The following is a 22,318-nucleotide window of genomic DNA, read 5'->3' on the forward strand; positions in this document are numbered from 1 at the left end:
CATAAGTTTCAATTCTTTACTTCCCACACTATTTTCTTTTTCAAGGATAAATCTAGTGCACACAGAACTGCATCACACGCCGCGATCCCTGTAGCGATCTGTAAGTCGCGATCCCCTTGCTAAATGTTGTTTCATGATGATGTTGCGTCGATCTCTTCACTCCCGTCCCAATTAGCTTGAATCACGATAATTTATTGATGATGATGTCGATCGTGAATTCGAGTATGCACGGCGATCAATCCCAACACAATCTATTAGGGTTAGCTCTGATATCATGTTATAAGAATAGTTCAAAAATCTTATTATTTCATTCCTAGCATAGGCTTAAATAGATTACAAATTTTACCAAAAAGAGAACCCACAAATAATCTTTTTTTTTAACGCATAACTCTTAACATCACTGCAAACTAAGCCTGATATTATGATCAAACTACGAGTCCCACAACTAAAACCAAGAAAAAAAAAAGAGTCCTTTTTAGAAAACACCACAAATCTGATTAATCCAACTTCATCTCCACGCAGAGGAGACAACCAAAGCCCTATGCCTCCATCCGAGATACAGAGCTCCATCCACCTCCTCCAGACTATATTTATCACTGTAATTCCCCAACAACGACTTGATTGTACCATTCACCAATGAACTCAACGGATACTGCGCAAACCCCGCCATTCTAAACCTCGCCTTCCATTTCCCATGAACCTCGTGCCTCTCCACCCTCTCCTTCCCTTCACAGGCGATTATGTTAACAATATCCCTCGCCAGACACTGCTGCTCCACATTAATCCTCTCCTTGTTCTCACGCGGTAGAGTTACATCAATCGATTCGAAAATGGCCGTGTAATAATCCAGAGTCTCGATGAATCTCGGAAAAAAGGCGGCGGTGTTGGCGTTAGATTCTTGCTCGACGAGCGTCACCACCGTCGGCGCAAGACTCTTCACGAATCTCAGAAGCCTGTCGCGGTGGTTCGTCGTGCTCACGCTCTCATCAGGTATGTGATGAAGTTGAAAAGCTAGGTTTACGGCCAAGGCTTCCCCCGGCCGGATTCCGAGATCCTCGAGCTCGATCTCGCAGCCAGACATCGCTGCCGGATGGAACTCAAATGGCACCCTGCATGATTCGGCTAACCGCGACAGTCTTTGCCCCACAATCTCTAATCCGCCGCCGCGGGCGTAAGCGTTTAAAGAATCATCGAACCCTGTTACTCTGACATGAGGCGGTCCACCGGGCCTGGAAGCTAGGGCTTGGATTAGAGTCACCCATTGCGTTCCCTGCGCGATCTGTAAGTCGATGATGTGGATCCTATCTTCATTCTTCACGGCTTCAGCAATGGCACCATTGGCAGACATATAGCCAAATTTGAAGTAAGGGCAGACCTCATATAGAATATGCATGTAAGACAGAAACTCAGAGCTAGTTGGTTCTCTGCATTTCAGAGCTTTGTAGATCAAACTCCCCGAGGAAGAAAGACGCGCGACGAGTCCTTCCAGCAGATAAGCTCCTAATCGTTCGATTGGTTCTCCCGAAACCGAGACCATTTGTTTTAGCTCTGCGATCAGCCATTTGGCAGTGGTGAAGTTGTTTTCACCGATGGCGTAAGCACAGGCGGCGAGCACCTGCCGGAGATCCCTGTTTGGAATCTCCATTTGCGGCGCAAGACTCTTCACGAATCTAAGAAGCCTGTCGCGGTGGTTCGGCGAGATCACGCACTCATCAGGTATGTGATGAAGTTGAAAAGCTAGGTTTACGGCCAAGGCTTCCCCCGGCCGGATTCCGAGATCCTCGAGCTCGATCTCGCAGCCAGACATCGCTGCCGGATGGAACTCAAATGGCACCCTGCATGATTCGGCTAACCGCGACAGTCTTTGCCCCACAATCTCTAATCCGCCGCCGCGGGCGTAAGCGTTTAAAGAATCATCGAACCCTGTTACTCTGACATGAGGCGGTCCACCGGGCCTGGAAGCTAGGGCTTGGATTAGAGTCACCCATTGCGTTCCCTGCGCGATCTGTAAGTCGATGATGTGGATCCTATCTTCATTCTTCACGGCTTCAGCAATGGCACCATTGGCAGACATATAGCCAAATTTGAAGTAAGGGCAGACCTCATATAGAATATGCATGTAAGACAGAAACTCAGAGCTAGTTGGTTCTCTGCATTTCAGAGCTTTGTAGATCAAACTCCCCGAGGAAGAAAGACGCGCGACGAGTCCTTCCAGCAGATAAGCTCCTAATCGTTCGATTGGTTCTCCCGAAACCGAGACCATTTGTTTTAGCTCTGCGATCAGCCATTTGGCAGTGGTGAAGTTGTTTTCACCGATGGCGTAAGCACAGGCGGCGAGCACCTGCCGGAGATCCCTGTTTGGAATCTCCATTTGAATCTTGAAGGTATCGAAGCTCTCTAACACAACCAGTTCAGGCCCAAGCATCGCGCTTTCTAGCTCCCTTAACTTGTCATTCAGATCTTCAGTTAGACATGAAGCGCTCACAGGAGATTCAGAAGCGGCATCTGAATGGCTTTCGGTAGATGAAGAGAAACTGGAGGTTGAGGGAGAGCTGTGGGTGTGAGTGGCGACTGCTGAAGAGGATTCAAGTGTGCAGTACCGTAAATTACTCGACTGAGGGGATGAGTTTCTCATCTGAGATTCATTGAGTGAAGATTTGTTGTTGGGAGGAAGATGATTGGGGCTTATTTGTTTCAAATGCATGGAGTTGTGAACAGGCTGTGATTGCTGGGATTTGACAGAATTTTTTTGAATATCTGAAGCTTGCATTGGTGTTAAACTCGCTATCATGACGAACTCGAAGCGCCCCAAACCATTTAGCAGAATAAAACGGCTAGTTTTTTTAATATTAGAACTGTAAATGATGTGCCAGATGATCGAACACCTTCTCTGGTAAAATTATGTAATTTTTTTATTGCAAGAAAAGATTTTTCCATGAAAATATTGCTCTTTGGAGGGTGGTATTCTGCAAAAGTGGAATTTTGAAGTTAACCGAATGCCCGAAATAAAGAAAGAACACATTTACTTACAGACACTGAACAAAAGCTCAGAAATGCAGGAAAAAAAAAGCATATCTTTCATAGTCAAACCTTCCAAAAACTTTAACCCCTCATTGATGATGATTGCATAGTTTAGAGCAAGACTATATTACAGAGGAAGCAATGATGACAATCATTCTAAAATCAATTAATGTCTCTGCTATACATTGGTGATAATCATGATGCATCTTCTGAGGATCAACACAACAAACAAGAAAGCGAAAAAGTCTACAGAAATTAAAAAAAGTTATAACATTTAATTGGTTTCTGTGCCCAGTAGACCTTCAAAACATAAGTAATATTCTTATTTAAATAAGAACAAAACAAAAATAAAATTACAAAATTTATTACTCTCTGTAGCATCACAAAGATATAGGTTTATTCATGAAAGTGATTTCAATTTCTTTTTTCAAGGTCAAAACAGGGTTTAACTAGCAAATATGTTAGTTTTAGAAATTATACTTCTATCCACCATCAAATTCAAACAACCATTGAAATAATTTCATGGAATTATTGTAAAAGAAGAAATGACTAATTTATAATTTCCATGAAAAAAAAAAAAATCTCAGAGTGAAAAAACTGATGTTAGTTCTGTTTCAGTTTTAAAACTTGCTTTGGGTGATAAATCTAATCTGTATTTTTGATTGGAAGATTTACACACATACCACTCAATTCTCATGTATTTACACTTTACATTTTGCATTTATACCACCTAAATCTTCCATATCACATCAATAAATTAAAAAATAAATAATAAAAGCAACTTGTTCATGACTTCTTCAGCTGGAAACGGAAAATGTTTTCCAATACACAGAATTTGGCCGCAGAGATCGATCAAAGGCCAAGGAGAAGAACAAGAAGACAACATCCAACACAGCCTAAATTTCTCTAAAGAAAATAAAATTTTTTTATGATTTTTACATATCAACCACTTAAAATTTTAAAATATTACGAATTGACCACACAAACTTAAAATTTTACATTTCAACCACCCAAAAATCACCCAAAACTTTAAATATAATGTATAAACTTCAAGTTTTGGTGGCCAACACAAACATTATATTTAAAGTTTTTGGATGTTTGATAGCAAAAAAGCCATCTTTAGCGTTCCAGCTTCAAAAAATAACAGAGCTGTGGCTTAAATTTCCTGTGACGACTAAGAACCTCGGAAACAAAAACTAAATCTTGCAATAAACAAATTTCAGTCAAAGCAGCAATCAAAACACAAAATTTCACAATTCTGACAAAAAATCATCAGATTTCTGACAAAATTTTAGTGGATTCAAAGCGTTAATATAATCCCTACAGCCGAAGCAGTTCTACTTCTTCAGATATCCCATTTCACCATCTCAAATAGCGAGCTATATATACTTGTTTATTCACAGAAAAAAATCTTCTTTTTTTTTCATTGAAAACCATTCCTGGTTTAAAATGAAAAAAAAAAAACCATTCCTGGTTTAAAATGAAAAAAAAAAAAAACTATAGAACTAAACCAAGCTTCAGATATTGAAGGCCCTTCACCTTAAAATAAGAACAGAAGAGCTGAAGGAAAAAAATGATTCATTACCTTAATTTGATTCACAGACTACAACTTTGAATTCAAAGCAGCACAGCAATCAGAGAGAGTGGGAGAGAGACCGAGAGGGTAGAGATTCCCAAACCTGAATAAACAAGGTTGTCATCATTATAAGCACAAATCTGTAAACAAAAGCCCCTGCCTCAGCTAATAATTACTGCTATGCCACTATCCATTGTCCCTTAAAAAAGGGGGGCAGAAATCTTACTTATCCTTCTGGACTGCCATGATTGACTAGAAAGCACTGCCCACGATGTTTCCTGAGTTGTTTGCGTATTTTTTTTGTAAATTTTATTTTATGGGTCAAATTAGTATTACTTTTAGTTGATCTCTTCAATGCTTATCCTGAAATTTATAAGATGTGAATTGTATTTTTGTAATGATTTATATTCAAGGTGGAATTTTCAGGACCTTTAATTACCTTGAAATTACATGAAGAATTTTAACACTTGACCTTAAAGAGCACAAGTAATTGGAAATTAGTATAAATAAAGTTTTATTTTTTGAATAAATTGACTTAAAATTTTGATCAGAGTTAGTTAATCGGGGTGAATCTTTCTGAGGAAAAATATATGTAATATTTTCTTATTTTAATTCATTCATTTGGATAAAATGAACTTTAATACTAATTTTATCTTAGTTTTGATACGCATTAAGTAAATTTTCAACATTCGGCATGAATGTTGAGGCAAGATATGAAACTTGAAATAATTTTTTGAGCAAAAAATATTCAAATTTTGATTAAAAAAAAAACATCTAAAACTCTTATTTTTGTAAACTTACAATCAAACAAAGAACTAGACGAGACGGACCAAAACGATACCAAAATTAGTTCAATCCAAGCCAGATCAAACCCAGCACAAGACAATAAACCAACTTTGGAAACTTTTCAGTGCATAATTAGAATGTCAAACGGCTTCCAAATATGACAATTTTATAGTCAAATCGAGTGCCTCGGTAGACAAATCCAACGAGTCTTTCATCGTTCAATTCTGACATCATTAAGACATTTAAATGTTTGTCGAACGCTCCAGTCAAGATAATCTCTCTAGGTCGTACGAAGTAATGATCTGAATTTCTTTCTTATTTGCATAGAGACATCTCCTTGACTCTACAACTAGAGGCCTACAACTCTCTTGAGATTGGACCTATACCTTGAGCTAGAAGAAGACTGAAGCTCAAAGAATGAGTTGAAGTCTAGCATCACTTATGCAACGAAGATTTGGCGAATATCGCTCACTCCTACAGTTTCCAACTATTTACAACCACTACTTGCCCACCATTATTGACTACCGTCGACCGCCCTCTACTCATTGCAGTGAAACTCAATATGGAGTCAAGACTTGTGTTGTGGTTTGAGAAGAAACAACTGACTTCAATGAGTCATAAAGCACCATACGAAATAGTATATCATCCCCGAACTTTGTGCCAATCGCAAACGATGTGCTGAAACAATAGCAACCACTTCTTGCTGCATTCATTCCTTACCGTGAGGCAACGAGCTCTTTTGTGTACGATCTTTAAAACTCAAAAATTGTTTCTCTTTCCTGGATGTAAGAGAAGAGTCTGTATATGTAATGACCAACTCATAGTTCATCATTTCAACTAGGCTAGACCTCTTAATTTTTTTTCCTTTCCTGATTTTCCACATAAAAACTTCTGTTGTATTTACATGTCACTTTTGTTACCTAATTGTGTGTTGAATTATCATGCAATACGGAGATAATAATTTATTACTCTACCACCGTGAATTCCCTAGCACACATCAAACTTATTAGAAATATAATATTAATATTGCATGAGTATCATTCAGATTGTAGAGAGACCGAGAAATTTCTCCCTCTAATGGAGTATCAGCTTTTCACTAGAATCACTTCATCATATGGCTAAAAATTTTTTGGGTTTTCTTACTTTAAATGTATGTTGAAATAACTATGATTACAAAGTATATTAAAAAAAATATAATTACAAAGTGTATTACAAATTATGATTTTTTATTTGCGGCTTTATCTGTTGTAAATTTTGAAATTTTAATTGAAAAATATTATTTTTCATTGTATTTCTAGAAGTCAACCATTCATGGTAAAAACTCATGTTGGTCATGTACTCTTATGTGCCAAAAAGTTGCCAAAAAACTTTTTTTCTTACAATTTCTTTTATGATTTGGCCAACGGAAGGTCTTGGCTTGAAAAATTGGATTGATTTGTTGTTGACATATCATTTTTTCCATATTTTGGACATCAAGATAAGTGTTGTTTAAACATGCATGGTTTGTCTTTCAAATTTTACAGCATAAAATTTACATTTTCTAAAATCTACCATTAATTTTCTTGCACAAAATTATTATTATTTTTATTATTAAGTTGATCTCAATGCCCTATTTAGAATCAATTAAATTTTAAGCTTTTAATTTGTTTATTTACTATAATATTTGCATTTGAGTTTAGAAAAATGATTATGAAAAAATAATTTATGTGTTGTTTAGTCCCACACCTTCAAAATAATTATTTAGGAGATAATAAAACAAATCAAATGCAATGAATTATTCATTTGACATAACAGCCGTAGATATTCTATGCAATTTGAAGATCATCTCCTAAAATATTATTACAATATTTATTTATTTATTAAGTGAAAATTTAAGGTTTTAATGGGTATCATATGTGATGAGTGTAAGAAAATATAGTTTGAATTTTTATAATTTAATGATTCATATATTTCAAGTTATTTTATTAAACATAAATGTACACCTAAAATACACAAGACATAGCTTGACTTGATAACCTTCTGCTAAAAGTAAAGACTTATGAGATCTAGAAGTTCACTCTGTAACTACTCGTTCAGGGAGAATGGCTAATTTACAGCTCTCAACATGCCCTCAAGTAGTACATAGCTTTGTACAAGCTGCAAGAGCTGGTTTGGCCTCATTGAGAGCAACATGGACTCTTGCACTTGTGACATTACCTAACATTCTAGCAGTATGGTCTAATAGATCCTCATGTGTTTTTGTGTACGTTTTATGATATTTTTGTTAGATATTGTACTAAAACCATTGACACCCCGAGAACTATAAATAAGATATAAAAAAGCTTAAAGATGACTTTTTTGGCTTCTAGCCTTTCAAATTATTTTCATTCTTATATTTTATTCATTTATATAGCTCTCCCTCCTCTCGTGTTTTCCAGCCAAAGTGGTATGACCACAGATAGATCATAATCCAACATTCAAAAATGTGTGATGAGCGTGGGCATGTTACAAATTAGACAAGGATTACTTTGAGATGTTGATCACGATAATGTAGAAACATTAGTGAACATTGAGAATTGTTGGCCTCCATTTTAAAAAGGTTAATACATCTCATTTCTATCCTTAGCCTAGGATTCGGTGGCAGACACCATGTGATTAGGTTACCATGATGTGATTAGGACACTATGTTCATTCCTATCCTTAATGTAGGAGCTCTCTAATCCATAGACACCATGTGATTAGGTTACCATGATGTCACATTTGCTTTCATCACTTCATAACAGAAGACCTCGAATGGCATCTTCTTGGCCTGCTCAAATAATGACTACTACTTAATCATGAACCCAAGCTCAAGCACCGCTAGAATTGGTGACTTGTAAGGAGCACCCTAATTTTTTGTCATATCCACCTTAACCGAAGTTAAGTCTTCGTTGAACTTGAAATTTTCATGCTGGGTGGACTGATTATCAAGATTGATTGGACCCTAGCCGTGATAAGAGGTGGTTTGCTTGTCATCATGGGGCAAACCTCTCCAACCCTAGCTCTCTCGGGAGAAGGCTAATTTATCACCTTCTTTATTCTAACTTGGACTACAATAGGAAGCACTAAAGTGGCTTTTTTCCACCACTTTCCTGAATGCAAAAAAGGCCTTCGCTAGAGTGAGGTGGAAAGCGACCTGAGGATGGGCGCCTGCCTCCACTGTTTAGATATGCTCACCAACTTTGTGACAACCATTTTAGGCTCAACGATCAGCTTGCCTGCAACTCTGTTCATGGGGCTCACTACTATCCTCTTCTAGAGCCATGATAGTTCAAGCTAGTGAGAGTTGATGTTATCTTAGTTACTTCCTTTTCTTCTTCATTATTCTAAGAATTTAAGAATCCCTTAACAAGAAGCAAATCTCAACTCTTCATTTTTAAAAAATGAATAAAGGAAATTAGCATTATTGTCTGCATCCTTAGATCCTTCCTCACCAACGATCCTATTATTATTGACCTCCTCTCTTGAACGCGATGACCTCCTTATTTAGTGATGGGTCATTCTGAAATTAATCTGTCAAGATAAAATAGATCAACATGCGGTCAAAACTTCAAATAATATCTTGCTCAATTTTAACAAAATTGTGAATATTATATATATATATATATATATGGGTGCAACTGTTTATGATAAAATTAAAACTTTTTCCATCAAAATTGAGCTTTCATTGACCTTGTCTACTTGCATAATTTTTTGCAAGAAGTATGAGGCTGCTTAGGCCCTTGAACTTAATAAAGGAAAATTTTGGTGTAAAAAAGACATTTCTACCAGCATCCTAGTAGGAACACCATTTTTTTTGGCTTCCTCACTTGTAACCTTTTTTTCTTCTTCCCTTCAAGGGTACCTTCACCCCTCTTTTTCTTATCATAAAACTCAACAACCAAAAACTATTAAAAATGTCAATCCTATAATTCAGAAACTCCATCTCACCTATGATTGAAGGACTTTATAGGTGTATAAAATGAGTGTGTGCCTCGGCCATTTCCATTGGTTCCCAATTTATAGACATGCTCAAGAGAATAAAATGCCACTTCAGTCTATTATAAGACATGAATGATAAAGTAAATAATTATATAACAAAATTATTTCTCTGGTTATTTTTGCAGCTAACATCTAAAGAGATAACACAATAGAAGAATTAAACAGGTACGCCCAAATTACCCACGACACAAGTGCAACCTAAAACCCCAATGATGAGATGCATGAAGGGATTCAAGTTGATCTCATTTAAGCAAGTAGTTCGGTAGAGCTGACTGAATTCACCTATATTAATTCATAACTTGGAACTTACTCCTAAGAGATTCGAGAGTTCACTCATTAACTATCTTTGGCATGGAGAATTGCTAATTTAATCACATCCCCTAATGACAACCAACATCAACGCGCCATCGACCATAACAAATCATATAACCAGAAGCTAACACATTTCTTGTATTGCAATATCTATTAATGTCGACTTATAATAAAAATAAATAAATAAAAATCATTTCAAAATGCCCCAAACATCTATAGGAAGAGCATGCTTTACTTTGATCCTAATGAGCATACTTCCCATTTTGTCTTTTAAAAGAAGCGAATCTTGCCGAACCTACTGTGCATGTTCTCCATCAACTAAATATATACTATTCTTTGCCGCCTCAACAAAACAGTTAATACTCTATGCGAAGAGGCCAAGAGATTAAGCCATATAAAATTCATTTCAAATTTTCACTATATTTAAGATGTAATTATACTTTTACCAACGACGCTTCTTCTAGAAGGAATAAAGCAAGAAACCGAGGGCCGTTCTGGTATTTAGCCTGAAGAGAAAACAAGGGGTAGTTTTGTAAAATCAAATGAAATGTGGGTCAAATGAATAGGCTTTGACCCACACGTTTCCGCGGGAACGTGTCAGTGATTCACGAGTCCTCCCTGTTTTCTCTGCTATAAAATATTTTTGCATGGATTTATTTTGTGTGTGTGTATATATACAGAGCCGTACATCGAGATGTCGGTTAGGACTCATAAGTCAAAGTCAATTTATTTGCAAGTGTGAGTAGTATTTATTAAGTTCTCAAGTTTAATTTAAAAATATATTATGCAAAATTAATTATTAATGTTCATTAATAAAATTATTTATAAAATTTATAAAATTTTAAAATAGTTTGATGGTGCAGGGTCCTGTATTGAAAGTGAGTACATAATAAGAAAACAGTTTTTGGTAGAGGAAAGGTAGAAGAGAGAGATGGGTGTGAGACGCAGGAGAGGTTTTGATGATTATCGGTTGAACTCTAGTCTCTGGTAAGTCGGAATATCAGGTTCATCGGAGATAGTCTGAGCTAAGAGCTTTTTCTTTTAGATGGATATCCTAAAAAATGTAAGAAATCTTGAGAAAAATGAAATTTCATCGTTCTTAGATTGACTTTCTTTTCATACAAAAAGGAAAAAAATAATAAAAAAATATATTTAGTAACTAATGATTCCCATTTATTGTTCCATGATAAAAGGACAATGATTTAGATGTCAAGCGATACTTTTAAAAATAGATGAACTTGCGTCCTTGCTTACCGGAAATTATTTCTAGTAGTTGTGTCTCTCTAGGTGAGCTAGGGCGCTCTTCTATGAGTGAGGGAGACAGATGCAACTACTTCGACACTCAGTTCAACCACTTTTACGCCCATAATAATTATATATTATTGTATTTATTTATACATTTAGATTCTTTTTTTTATGAGTTGGTGTTGCTATTTAATATTTATGTATGGATAATACGGATTTATGTTTAGAAGACTTTAGGGAGCATAATTATTAGGTCAACAATTCCTTTGTTTCTAGATATTGCAAATGAGAATTTTTTAATTTTCTTGGGAAAAACTCATGAAGAGAATTTTCTACCCACGAGGTATAATTTTTTTTAAAATAATTAAAGTACGGTATGAAAAAAATGTATAATTATTGAGTGCGGTGCCTGATTAGGGTCGTGAAAAAATTAGAGTGGTACACACTCTAATGATAAAAAAATAAAAAGATGTATTTCAGTAGTTCTGATCGGACACCCCACGCAAATTTGCGTGCGGTGTCTGTACGCAATAATTGCTCGAAAAAAACGGGGGGATTACAATGAAATTTTTTCTTTCACCTATTTTTTAAATTATCGCTCAAATATTAAAATTTAAGATAAAATTCAATTTCATATTTTTCACAATAATTTCATCTAGAACACATAAATATATCGGTTCTATTGCTAAAAAAAAAATCAATATTTCTAATGATTAGTATGTAATTATCCCCAAAAAAAAAGTGATTTGAAATAAAAAAGATTACACTATAGAATGATTTCACATAAGAAGGGAGACTGAATATTTGAAAACAATGATGTTTAGAGACATTAGAGTTTGAGCAACACCAAACAATTGCTAGCATTGAATAATGGTTATAAATCAAAGTTGGTCAATAGTTGTTGTAAAGTGATGAATGATACCGATCGTCAGCATAAGGACTACAAATAAGTTGAGCCGAGCAGGAGATTGTTCGAACTCTAACTAACTTGTCTAACAAAAACTTGTTTTGTGATAGCATTCAAGCTCAAGCTCATTGATCAAATGTTTATTCGAGCTTGTTTAATTTGTGATTGACAAGTTTTAAACAGACAAATTGTATACACAAATATTGGCATACGGAAATTTTTATTTAACTTTTTTTGGTTGAATCGAGCTCACCAACTGAAATGGTTGAGTTGTGTTGACCTGCCAAAGCGGCTAAATCGAGCCCACACGCCGAAGTGCTAACCCAACTCGTTTTCATCTTCCTCCAGTAGTCAATTGAAGCATATCTCTATAAATGTATACATTTGAGAAATTTATCATGACCATCCAGGACGTCTGTCCACCTCTTATTTAAGAACGTTGCCCGAAATTAAGAATTTAGTCCTGTTGAGAAAATTAGGGCGAAGAAAAACAGTAATCGACACAAATCCAGAAGAACACAGAGATTTAACGAGGTTCGGCAAAGATGCTTACGTCCTCGGGAGCAGAGCGGCGATTCCTTTCAATATTCAGAAAAGAGGTTACAGAATACAGGATACCTCCTGGGGTTACTAACAGGTCTATTTATAACCACAGAAGTAAACCTAGACACAATATGTAATTACAACATTACCCCTGTACCAAACCGCGGGGCTTTGCCCCCGCACCCCAACCCAAGTAACTTCCCAATTTGGACAGATTCTTCCGCTCCGCTCTGCTCCGCTTCGATCCAGCGTCTGTCCCGATATGATATATGAGTCATACCATAACAAGTCCCATCACCCAAATATTGGAGACGGCCACCGTACCAACAATATCTAACACTAATCGTCATTGTCTAAATGTTACACCACTGGATAAAAAGAAGTCAACAATATAGTCATTCATGTCCAACTTTGATAAATTTAAATTATTTTTTATCTTATGTATAAAAGTGTCAACAGAGGAAAGATAAAAGGGGGGGCTCTCTAGATCTCTCTGGTTCTCTCTCCCCTCTTCCCTCCTCGTCTCCCTTTCCTGGAATACTCCATATCTTCTTCTTGAGAGATTTTCCCTCTCTCTCTCTCTTTGGCTCTTCCTCTCGCCAACTCTGGGATCTAGGATCACTTCCATCTCACACTCTACTTGCAGCACTCTTCCTTCGTTACTAGAACTTTGGCCAAACTGTATATACCTACACATAATACGGGACTCTACGTCCTAATCAGATTCATGAATTTGGTTTGTTGGATCGAGCTAATTTTAATACAATGAATCCAATTAACAGATCGATTATCTAATGTAACATCACTGTATAATATTACCTACAGTTAAGTCGAAAAGATTCCACCTCCTCCATAACATTCTGGTAGTAGGACCATTCGACCTCATCTTTTGTGCATATATGATCCTTCACTTCTATGCTTATTCGCTTTACATATGTATTACCATTGCTGATATGCCAATGTAACATATATATACTTAACAAATTAGATTAATGAAACTGCAGAATGTTCAACCTCTTCTCTCTGCTCTCACCGTTGCCTCCATTGGAACTTTACCACATTGCACACCTCAATGGCCTTCCTATGAAGTGTTTCTCATGGGATCAGAGAATAGGTGAAATCCACGTCAAAAATCTGGACAACCCTAAATGGCCAGCTTCAATTTACCAATCCATCGTGTGTCATCCAACTAAGGAATGAAATCCATCACGTTTTTATGAAAGATCAATCAATGACTCAATATCTTCTCATGATTAAATCACTCATCGACAACATTGTCGCCGTTGGTGAATATATTGATCTTGAAGAAATTGTTGGCATTTCTTTTGATGTCACGAGTGTAGGATGTCCACCTACACGATTTCTCTGTAACGTCCCGTAGCTTAAGGCACCACCCAAGACTCTTTAACACTTGTTCGGGGCAAGGAGCTTGGATTGGTTATGATTTACCCTTACTCGAAAGAACCAGCCATCAAAGGGGCTTATTTAGGACACGAGACAGGTTTGGTGCCCATTTCAGTGTTTATAAGTTATCACACGTCTGTCTGGAGCCTCTCGTGGCCAAGGAAAGTTATGGTTTGGGACGCACTACCAGCGTCGTGGCTTAGGGAGACCATTGACGGTGATTTCCACTATGAATGACCTATCAAAATACTCAATTTCAAATTTATGGGCTCATTCAAGACCGTAACTTACAGATCAAGAAAATCTTCGGTCGGCGCTCCCGATGTAAATCCGGGTTGCGGGGCTAGACCGGCGCCCTGGGCTCCTAGGTCCCCAAAATGCCTCCCCAGACATTTGAAACCAAACCTCTGGAATTCTAACACCAGTTTCTGGCTAATGGGAGCCCAAAACATCTAAAATATAGTATTTTCCCGAGAGTCGGGAAAGTAGGTGCCACCTGGGTGACGTCTATGCGCCAGACTTAACGCCTTTGCTCCAATGACCTAGCACTAGGGCCCCCGACTAGGTTCCTAGGCTCGAAAGACTTGGCACCAAGGCACCTGACTGGGCATCTAGGCACCTGGGTTGTGGTGCCTTGGCGTCGGACCATTTCCAAATCCCAGAAAAGCCTATTTTTTGCTCTGATTTGACCCCGACACACCTTCGAGACAGTTAGAATTGTAGGCTTGTGATGATTTGCTTTGGGGATGGGAGAATAAGGTAGATAATACCTCTATTAAGCCTTTCTTAGAAGTTTCCAAAAAGGAAGCAAGACTCAAATGGGAGACTTCATTGGGTGAGCTGATCTTAATCTAGGGGAGCCTCATATCCCCCCATGCTCCACTTCATTTTTTAGCTTTTTTGGTTGAAGAAGCTTCCTTAGAGAGTACTTGGAGATCTTGGAGGTGCTTTGGAAAAGATTCTTCGAGGTAACAAGAGGAGAAAGCTAAGGGAGCTTATCCTCTTTATTCTCTTCCTCTTCTTCACCCTTCTTTCTCTTCTTTGGTGACCTCACTCTTCTCCAGCAAACTTTTCGATTAGTACGGTTAGTAAAGCTTTATCCTAGCTTTGGGGAAGAGCAACTCCGGCGAGCTCACGGGCTCTCTTACACCAAAGGCGACCTTCATCCTAGCTTGGGGAAGGATTGCCGGAGCTCAGAAATCTAAAATCTCGTCATTTGCTTGTATTAAATCAATCAAAATTAAAAAAAAATAATAATATTAGTTCAATAAATCACATAAATAAATAAGTGATTAAAGTATAAACATAATTATTACTCGATAAACATTTTAATATAACAAATATTACATAGTATTCTTGTTGATATATATTTTAAAGCCTGAGATAATTATACCTATTGTTAAAGTTAATTACATTTTGATTCAATCAAATTTAAATTAAATTGATTGAATTAAATCTTGATTTGATTTAGATTTATTTGGAAAATAATTTGATCACTTTGATTTCTTTGTATATTACAATTAAAACTCATATAATTAGCCAATCTTCAAGTCAAATCATTCAAATGACCAATTACATGTTTTTAATCCTTAGAATTACGATGAATATTTATACACAATGTTGTCATTCATATTATGAGCTCTATTATTCATTGTTATACATGTTAGCCCATATAATTTTACACATGTTATTTTTTGTATCATGAAATATCATATAATTTATATGTGCTATAAAATCATTAAATGATATATGACACGGTTGTTATAGAATGTGTACATGTAAATACATATTTCTTCTTTTTGTTATTTAGATATTTTTGAATCTTCATGCTGAAAGATGGACCCAAAAGCTTTTATTTAAATCCTTAAGGCTTATTATTGGCCCTTTTCTTTAAGGTATGTGTGAGATGAGATTAGTTTTGAACTCTATTATTAGTTGACATTATTTAGGTGACGATCATGATATTTATGTAGACTAACTTGGATCTAAAATATCATTATAGATAACATCACGTATCGGAAAAATATGTTACTAGTCTCAATATGCAATGCATGCCAACAGATTATTTTATAAGACTTAATAATTGATGAAGAGGTTATTATTTTAGTATTATTACTTTTTTATTTTTGATATTTATATTGTTTAGTATATTTGAATCATATATTTTTTTTAATTATGTAACAAATAATGTATTATGTGAGAAGATTTGTTTTGTTAATGTTACCTCAATTATAGATAGATTATTTGTAATTTTTTTTTCAATGCTTAAGGTAATTGTTCATCTATTACATAGCCATGTTATGAAAATATTGAGTTATATGTGCACATTGATCTACTTGTTATTTTGGGCCTAATACATATGATATTATAAGAATGCTTATATCTTCAATACCTATTTTTTAAAAACTTAAATTGTAGATCCATATGGTTAAGTGCATTGCATGTGATTTCTTTGATATGATTCATGTGTTATTATCATTCATTCTTATAATTATCCGTTCATTAAACTATCACACATTTTCTTACACATAACCATAACGTTAATTTACTATTTCAACATGGTGATCAAAAGAGTAACATTGGCTAAATTTAGAAACCGATTATATAATTATCTCTACGTTCTAGTATGGTGTTAGAAACACCAATAAATAATTATTCACTATAAGTAATCTGATAGAGATAACCTTATATGTTCTGAATGAGGTTATAGTGTTCTTCTATTTTATGCGTTGATTGATGTGGTGTTCATATTGGCTATAATGCACAAACAACTTATTTTTTGGCTATGTTATTTTGCATAAAAAATGTGTCAGCATGAATCCCAAGAAGATTCAACGGTCCAGAAGAAGGAAGTACAACAAAGGAGAGCCAACCAACATGAGAGCAAGAGACCCCACTTATCAAATTTATAAACCAAGCATGAAAGCTAGCCAAGCAAGAAAAAAGAACCAAAATAACAAACCGAGTCCAAATCTAACAGACTAGAGCATACAAATCAGCACTCGAGCTAAACATCACCATTTACAAGTCGAGCAAAGGCATTAATCTTCCTACCGGTAGATCTGATTTGAGGAAAGAATCCAGCTCTTCCACATCACTTGTCATCTCACGGATGCCCCGAGGTTCCTCATCAGAGACCAAAAATTGGCAATACAATAGAGCTTCACAATCATCCTAAATGACTCTCTCGTCAAGCAATGAGCTATCTTCGGGTTACAGAGATCCATCCTCTGCTTATACATGTGCAATATCTAGAATACCCTATCATGTCACCATTAAAATAGAGGAAAAAAGGTACCCTCCCTCCTTTAAAAAGGGAGATCATTTTATGAGAAGGTGATAATAGATAAAATGTTTTACTATTTATTGCTGTTCATTTCTCTATTTGTTTGTTCATCTCTCATCTTTCTTATGCTATAACCCTTAGTGTGTGATTCACACACAGGATTCAAAAGTTATATATTTTGTATGATGAGTGATCTACAGGCGAAAGTTAAAGTATTAAACTCGACATGGGCTCTAATGTAATTGTGAAATTGTCTTTAATGAATACAAACAACATAGTATATGAATTCTCTAATCATTGTTGTAAACTTAAAGCTTTTGGATTTTAATTGATATAATCTTATAATATAGTACCCTGTTAGTGTTCATGTAAATTTTGATCAAGCCAAAGTCAATGTGGCGTTTTATGAAATAGAATGGATATGAGGGCGTTATTCAAAATGTAATCTCCTTATAATTGCGTGAAGTATTATATATATTTATAACTCATGACACAGATATGTGTCTGTATTTGTGTGAGTCACGCACTGTGATTCTTTGGTTGACAGCTGTGTTGTCAATCGTGAGTCCTCTGGGGTCACCGGATCGAGCCCGCCTGAGTGTACCTGACTTGTATTGCAGAATCGAGTGGTTAGACACATGAGGTTGGTTAGGGACTCGTATCATAAACTCCGGTCAATCTTATATATATACATATATATCATTCTCAAATTTATAATATAATCTTGATCCACAAGATAATTTTTTTTCGCTGAAAGATTTTAGCGCCAAAATTTATAAAAATAAAAGATACATATTAAGTCTTATAAATAAAAAATAAGGACCCGACTTATTGTCTAATTAATTTTTGTTAAAGTGTCAAAATGAACCTACATTATTTTCATGGGGTTGTTTTAGTACGAGAGTTTATAGAAGTGTCAAAATATTCTCTAGTTCCCGAAACACTTTAATTTATTATTGAAATAATTTTGTGAAGGACAAATATTAGAGCTCAATTTTAAAATATTAGAAATCATTTTGATATTTCTAAAAACTATGGAACTAAAACAGCTGTTTTGACAATTTACTAATATTGACTAACAAAAAAAAAATCATTTTCATGACTGCGGGTCAAATACATAATATTATTTAAAAATGATATAAATAATAAAGTATTTATTTAACTTTGGACCCATGCATTAATTTACTTAGTCATTCTATTAGTTGGAAGCATAGGAGGTCAAAAGGCAACAGGGTCTTCTAAGAAGTAGGGGAGAAGAAGACAAATAAATCAATTGAACCTCTTAGACTTTTGTTACATTTTTTGGAATATGTTATAGTAAGTAACAATTTTATTGGGGTGTTTTATGAAAATTCTTTGCATAAGTCTTTGGAAATTAATATGTTTCATAAGAGGAGTCCCTTTTAGTATTTTTGGTGGGGTCTGTTTGAAATTTTATGAAGATTCTTTTCAACATCTTTTTATCCTTTTTTTCGGTTTTTTTTTTTTTTAATTTATGATTGGACAAGGAGAGATGTCAGTGAGGTAAGAGCAGGTGCTGTTTATTTTTATTGATGACATCATTTTTGCATCATCTTTACATCATAGACTGTAATATATATATATATATATATATATGTTATATATATATAGCGGCGGTAGAGTAATGGATTATCGTATTATCTTGCACAAGAATTCAACACAGATAAAAAAAACAAAAGGAGTCACCTCGACTTTTTACGTGGAAAACCCTTGAAAGGAAGAAAAACCACTAGCTTTAACCCAGTTGAAATAATTCACTATGTATGATAAGTACACATGTGAACCACGTAGGTCGAAGAGACAAGTATGAATGACGTCCCTAAGCTGTGAGAGTCGGAGTTAGGAGTTGCATGAGCTGATGACCATATAGATCGTTGTTGACACATGGACCGCGGTGAAGAGCTATTGTCCCACATACGAGAAATGATTACTAGAATTTCCAAGTTGTAACATTGACTGACGGTGTTTGGTCGACAGAGGTCGGCGATAGTAAGAGATGGTCAACAAAGGTCGGCGGCGGTCGTTGGTGGTCGACTGCAGTCTCCATTCGTCGACGGTGGTTTGCTGTGATTGACGGCGATCGGTTGTGGTCGACAGCGGTTGACGATGGTTGATGACGGTCGGCGGTGATGCTGAGTTGCAGCTTCTCCTCAAAGTCTCAGGCTCTCTCTATAAGCTTCAGCCCCCCACCCCCCCCCCCCCCCCCCCACCTCCCCTCAAAAGAGGGGTAGGGGTCTATTTATATTATTTTGGGTGCAATTAATGCAATAATATGAACCATTTTGATCGGACGGTTCAGATAATTTCCTTCAATCATAGCTTGTTTAACGGACATTTGAGTGCCTTAATAATGTCAAAATTAAGTGATCTTAGACTCGTTAGATTCATCTTGTCGAGACGCTCGATTTGTCCGTAAACTTGCTAGTGATTTAATGACTTAATCTAGGCTTGATTTGACTTGGATCAGACTAGTTTTTATATCATTAGCTTCGTCTCATCGAGTCAGTCAATTTGACTATAAATTTACTAAAATCGGAGCTCTGGATGACTTTTAATTGAAATTTGAATGTTTCTTATTTAAAAGATTGCATCGAGATTTGTGTTGGATGATATATGAGTTTTTTTTTACATTTTGTTATTGAAAAAAATATTCTTAAGAGGATTTTGAAAAAAATGTGAAATTTAGCTTTATATGTCTCGTACTTAACGAAAATTGAAAAAAAAATATCTACAATTTATTTTTAAGGGATATATAATTTTAAATTTTGATCGAAACTAAATTAACCCCAATGAGTAATAACATTACTATTTGTCGGCAAATTTTTCAAGTTGAACTAGAATGTTCAAACGTGTTCGAATCTGACTTGGTTTGAACCTTTGTTCCTATCTAATTTAAACTTAAATTTAGGTTTGAAGAAATAAGATTTAAGCCAACTCGAATTTAAGTTAAGTGAGTTCGAACTAAGTCTGAATCAACTGTCGGTACAACAAAGTGAAAACCCCTCCGAACTAAGTTTGAATCAATTGTCGGTACAACAAAGTGAAAACCCCTCATCTTTCCATTTATCGCATTACAACTACTATTGGACATGTTGACGTTGTCCCTAATGGGCTACCATCACGACCACTGTCACTTCACATTCAGTATATCAAAAATGTGTCAGCATTAATCTTGAAGATATCTAGGGGTCTAGAAAAGAAATGTATGACGAAGGAGGGTCCATTGAAAAAAGTTTTTGGAGTCCATTTTCTTGACCGAGCAAAGTCAGAGTCGAAGTCGATTGAAACACAAGACAGACCAAAGATGACTAGATGATATAAGATCAAGTCATTCAGCCATAAACGAGGCAAAACGATATCCAAGCCAACTATCACAAGAGAATTGATCCAAAGCAGATCTGGCTATCTAGCATCTTCTACCATCTCAAGAATGTCCAGAGACTTCTCATCAGGAGTCAAGAATCAACAACCAGACCACATCAACCAGCCAAATTGTATCGACCAAGCTTAGCAGACCAAGCGATTCTAGCCAATCAGTTGACATTGTCAACCCAAATTCAATTAAACTTATCATGCTGAACAAAAGAACAGTCAAACGACAAGCTCATACATATAAAATATCATAAATACTCAGTAATTCCCCTTTTAATAAAGGAGAAAAAATAAAACATTATCACACTCCCACATAAATAGGGAGATCATTTTATGAAGAAGACACCACGTATTATTGTTCATTATTGTTCGCACATCTTTGTCTTTTTCAAGCTTGTAAAAGAGCCGAGTCAAGACGAGGGTGTCATGATTTAAACCTACCTTCATCATAGTATATGTTGTTTATCTTCATGTTTTAAATAAATAAAAAAAGAGATCAAACTTATTAATTTATTACTTTATGTTAATTTTATTAAGTATTAATTGAGCCAGTTCACTCATAAAGTGCATAGCATATTTCTTCAATTGTCACTTGTTATGAGGCATTCAAGTTCAAATTTCCCATTTGCGATTAGTTACTTTTGAATACATTTACATTCAACTAATAATATAGTTAAACAACTGCCACCGTAGGAGTCAATATATCAATTTTGCCGCATTTCATACACCTGCCATGAACGTCATTAATTCCTGCACATGCAGAAATGTTTAATATTTGTCCAAAGGAGATTTAGGGTCCATTTGGGGCAGCTTATGCGTTTCAGATAAGCTGCTTATCCTTAAACGCAGCCCGCAGGCCGGCCGCAAGGTTCGACCAGCGGCTTGCGTTTAATGTAAAAACTCAAACGCAATTTCGGATAAGCTAGCGAAACGCGCGAACCAAACGGTACGACGACATTTTAAAAACGCCGCCTGCACTTATAAGCTGCCCCAAACGGACCCTTAAACAATAGATTAACATTATCTTAGCATGCATATGCATGCAAGGGGTTGGGGAGGCGATATAAATTATTATTTGGTTACTTGTAATATTACGTATGAACAATGCCCTAAACTAGTAAAATTAAGAAAAATTTACACATATACCATTTACAACTTCACATTTTATACATCCAAAAAACTTGAAAACAATATTAAACTTTTAAATTTATCATTTTGTTAGCCCTTTCGCCTCCTTTGAGTGCAAAGTGGGAAGAGAAATTAGAGGGACACGACAAGAAAGTTAACATTAAAACTCCAATAAGTCTAGCTATGGAATATTATATGTGAACTGCATTCTCTGGTGCCATCGAGTCAATACATGTTGCTAGAGTTGTGTATAGTTAAGAGGGCTGGGATATTATGTGGGCATCATATGATGGATGATTTTAGATGATTGCTATTAGAAGATGAGCATTGCTGGTCGAATGATGATATACCCAATAGTGTAATGGGAGTCGGATGACAAGTGTCAAATATTAGATCACAACGGGTATTGATAAAAAGACATATGTGAATGTCGGGATGGTGACAAACAGTAGACATTAGCCGAGTCACCCTCAACTTGAGCTTAAGCATGATCAAGTAATCGAGTTTGAGCTCGAGCTTAATTCTATGAGTTCGAGCTGACTTGTCTATTTTGAAAGAGAATATGACTAATGACAAATGAATGAATGCTAGTTTTTCCTTAGAATTTTGATAAACTGAATATTTCTTTAAGAATAAAGTTAATAGAATTGATGCATGTTGGATGATTTGTGACAATAGAGTAATAAATTAGCGTATAAGTACTAGATAAAGATCCAAC

General features: G+C 35.7%; 1 protein-coding gene across 1 annotated transcript; it reads right to left on the reverse strand.

The window, feature by feature from the left end:
* Positions 1 to 341: 341 nt before the first annotated feature.
* Positions 342 to 4,682, reverse strand: LOC110031658 (scarecrow-like protein 21). Its single transcript, XM_020734985.1, has 3 exons — positions 4,607 to 4,682; positions 2,366 to 2,966; positions 342 to 1,639 (listed from the first exon to the last, which is right to left on the reverse strand). Exons 2-3 carry the CDS (start codon positions 2,789 to 2,791, stop codon positions 509 to 511), a joined length of 1,557 nt encoding a protein of 518 aa, XP_020590644.1. The 5' UTR covers positions 2,792 to 2,966; positions 4,607 to 4,682; the 3' UTR covers positions 342 to 508.
* Positions 4,683 to 22,318: the final 17,636 nt, after the last annotated feature.

Source organism: Phalaenopsis equestris, unplaced genomic scaffold, assembly GCF_001263595.1.
Source record: "Phalaenopsis equestris unplaced genomic scaffold, ASM126359v1 Scaffold000840, whole genome shotgun sequence".
NCBI classification, from domain to species: Eukaryota; Viridiplantae; Streptophyta; class Magnoliopsida; order Asparagales; family Orchidaceae; genus Phalaenopsis; species Phalaenopsis equestris.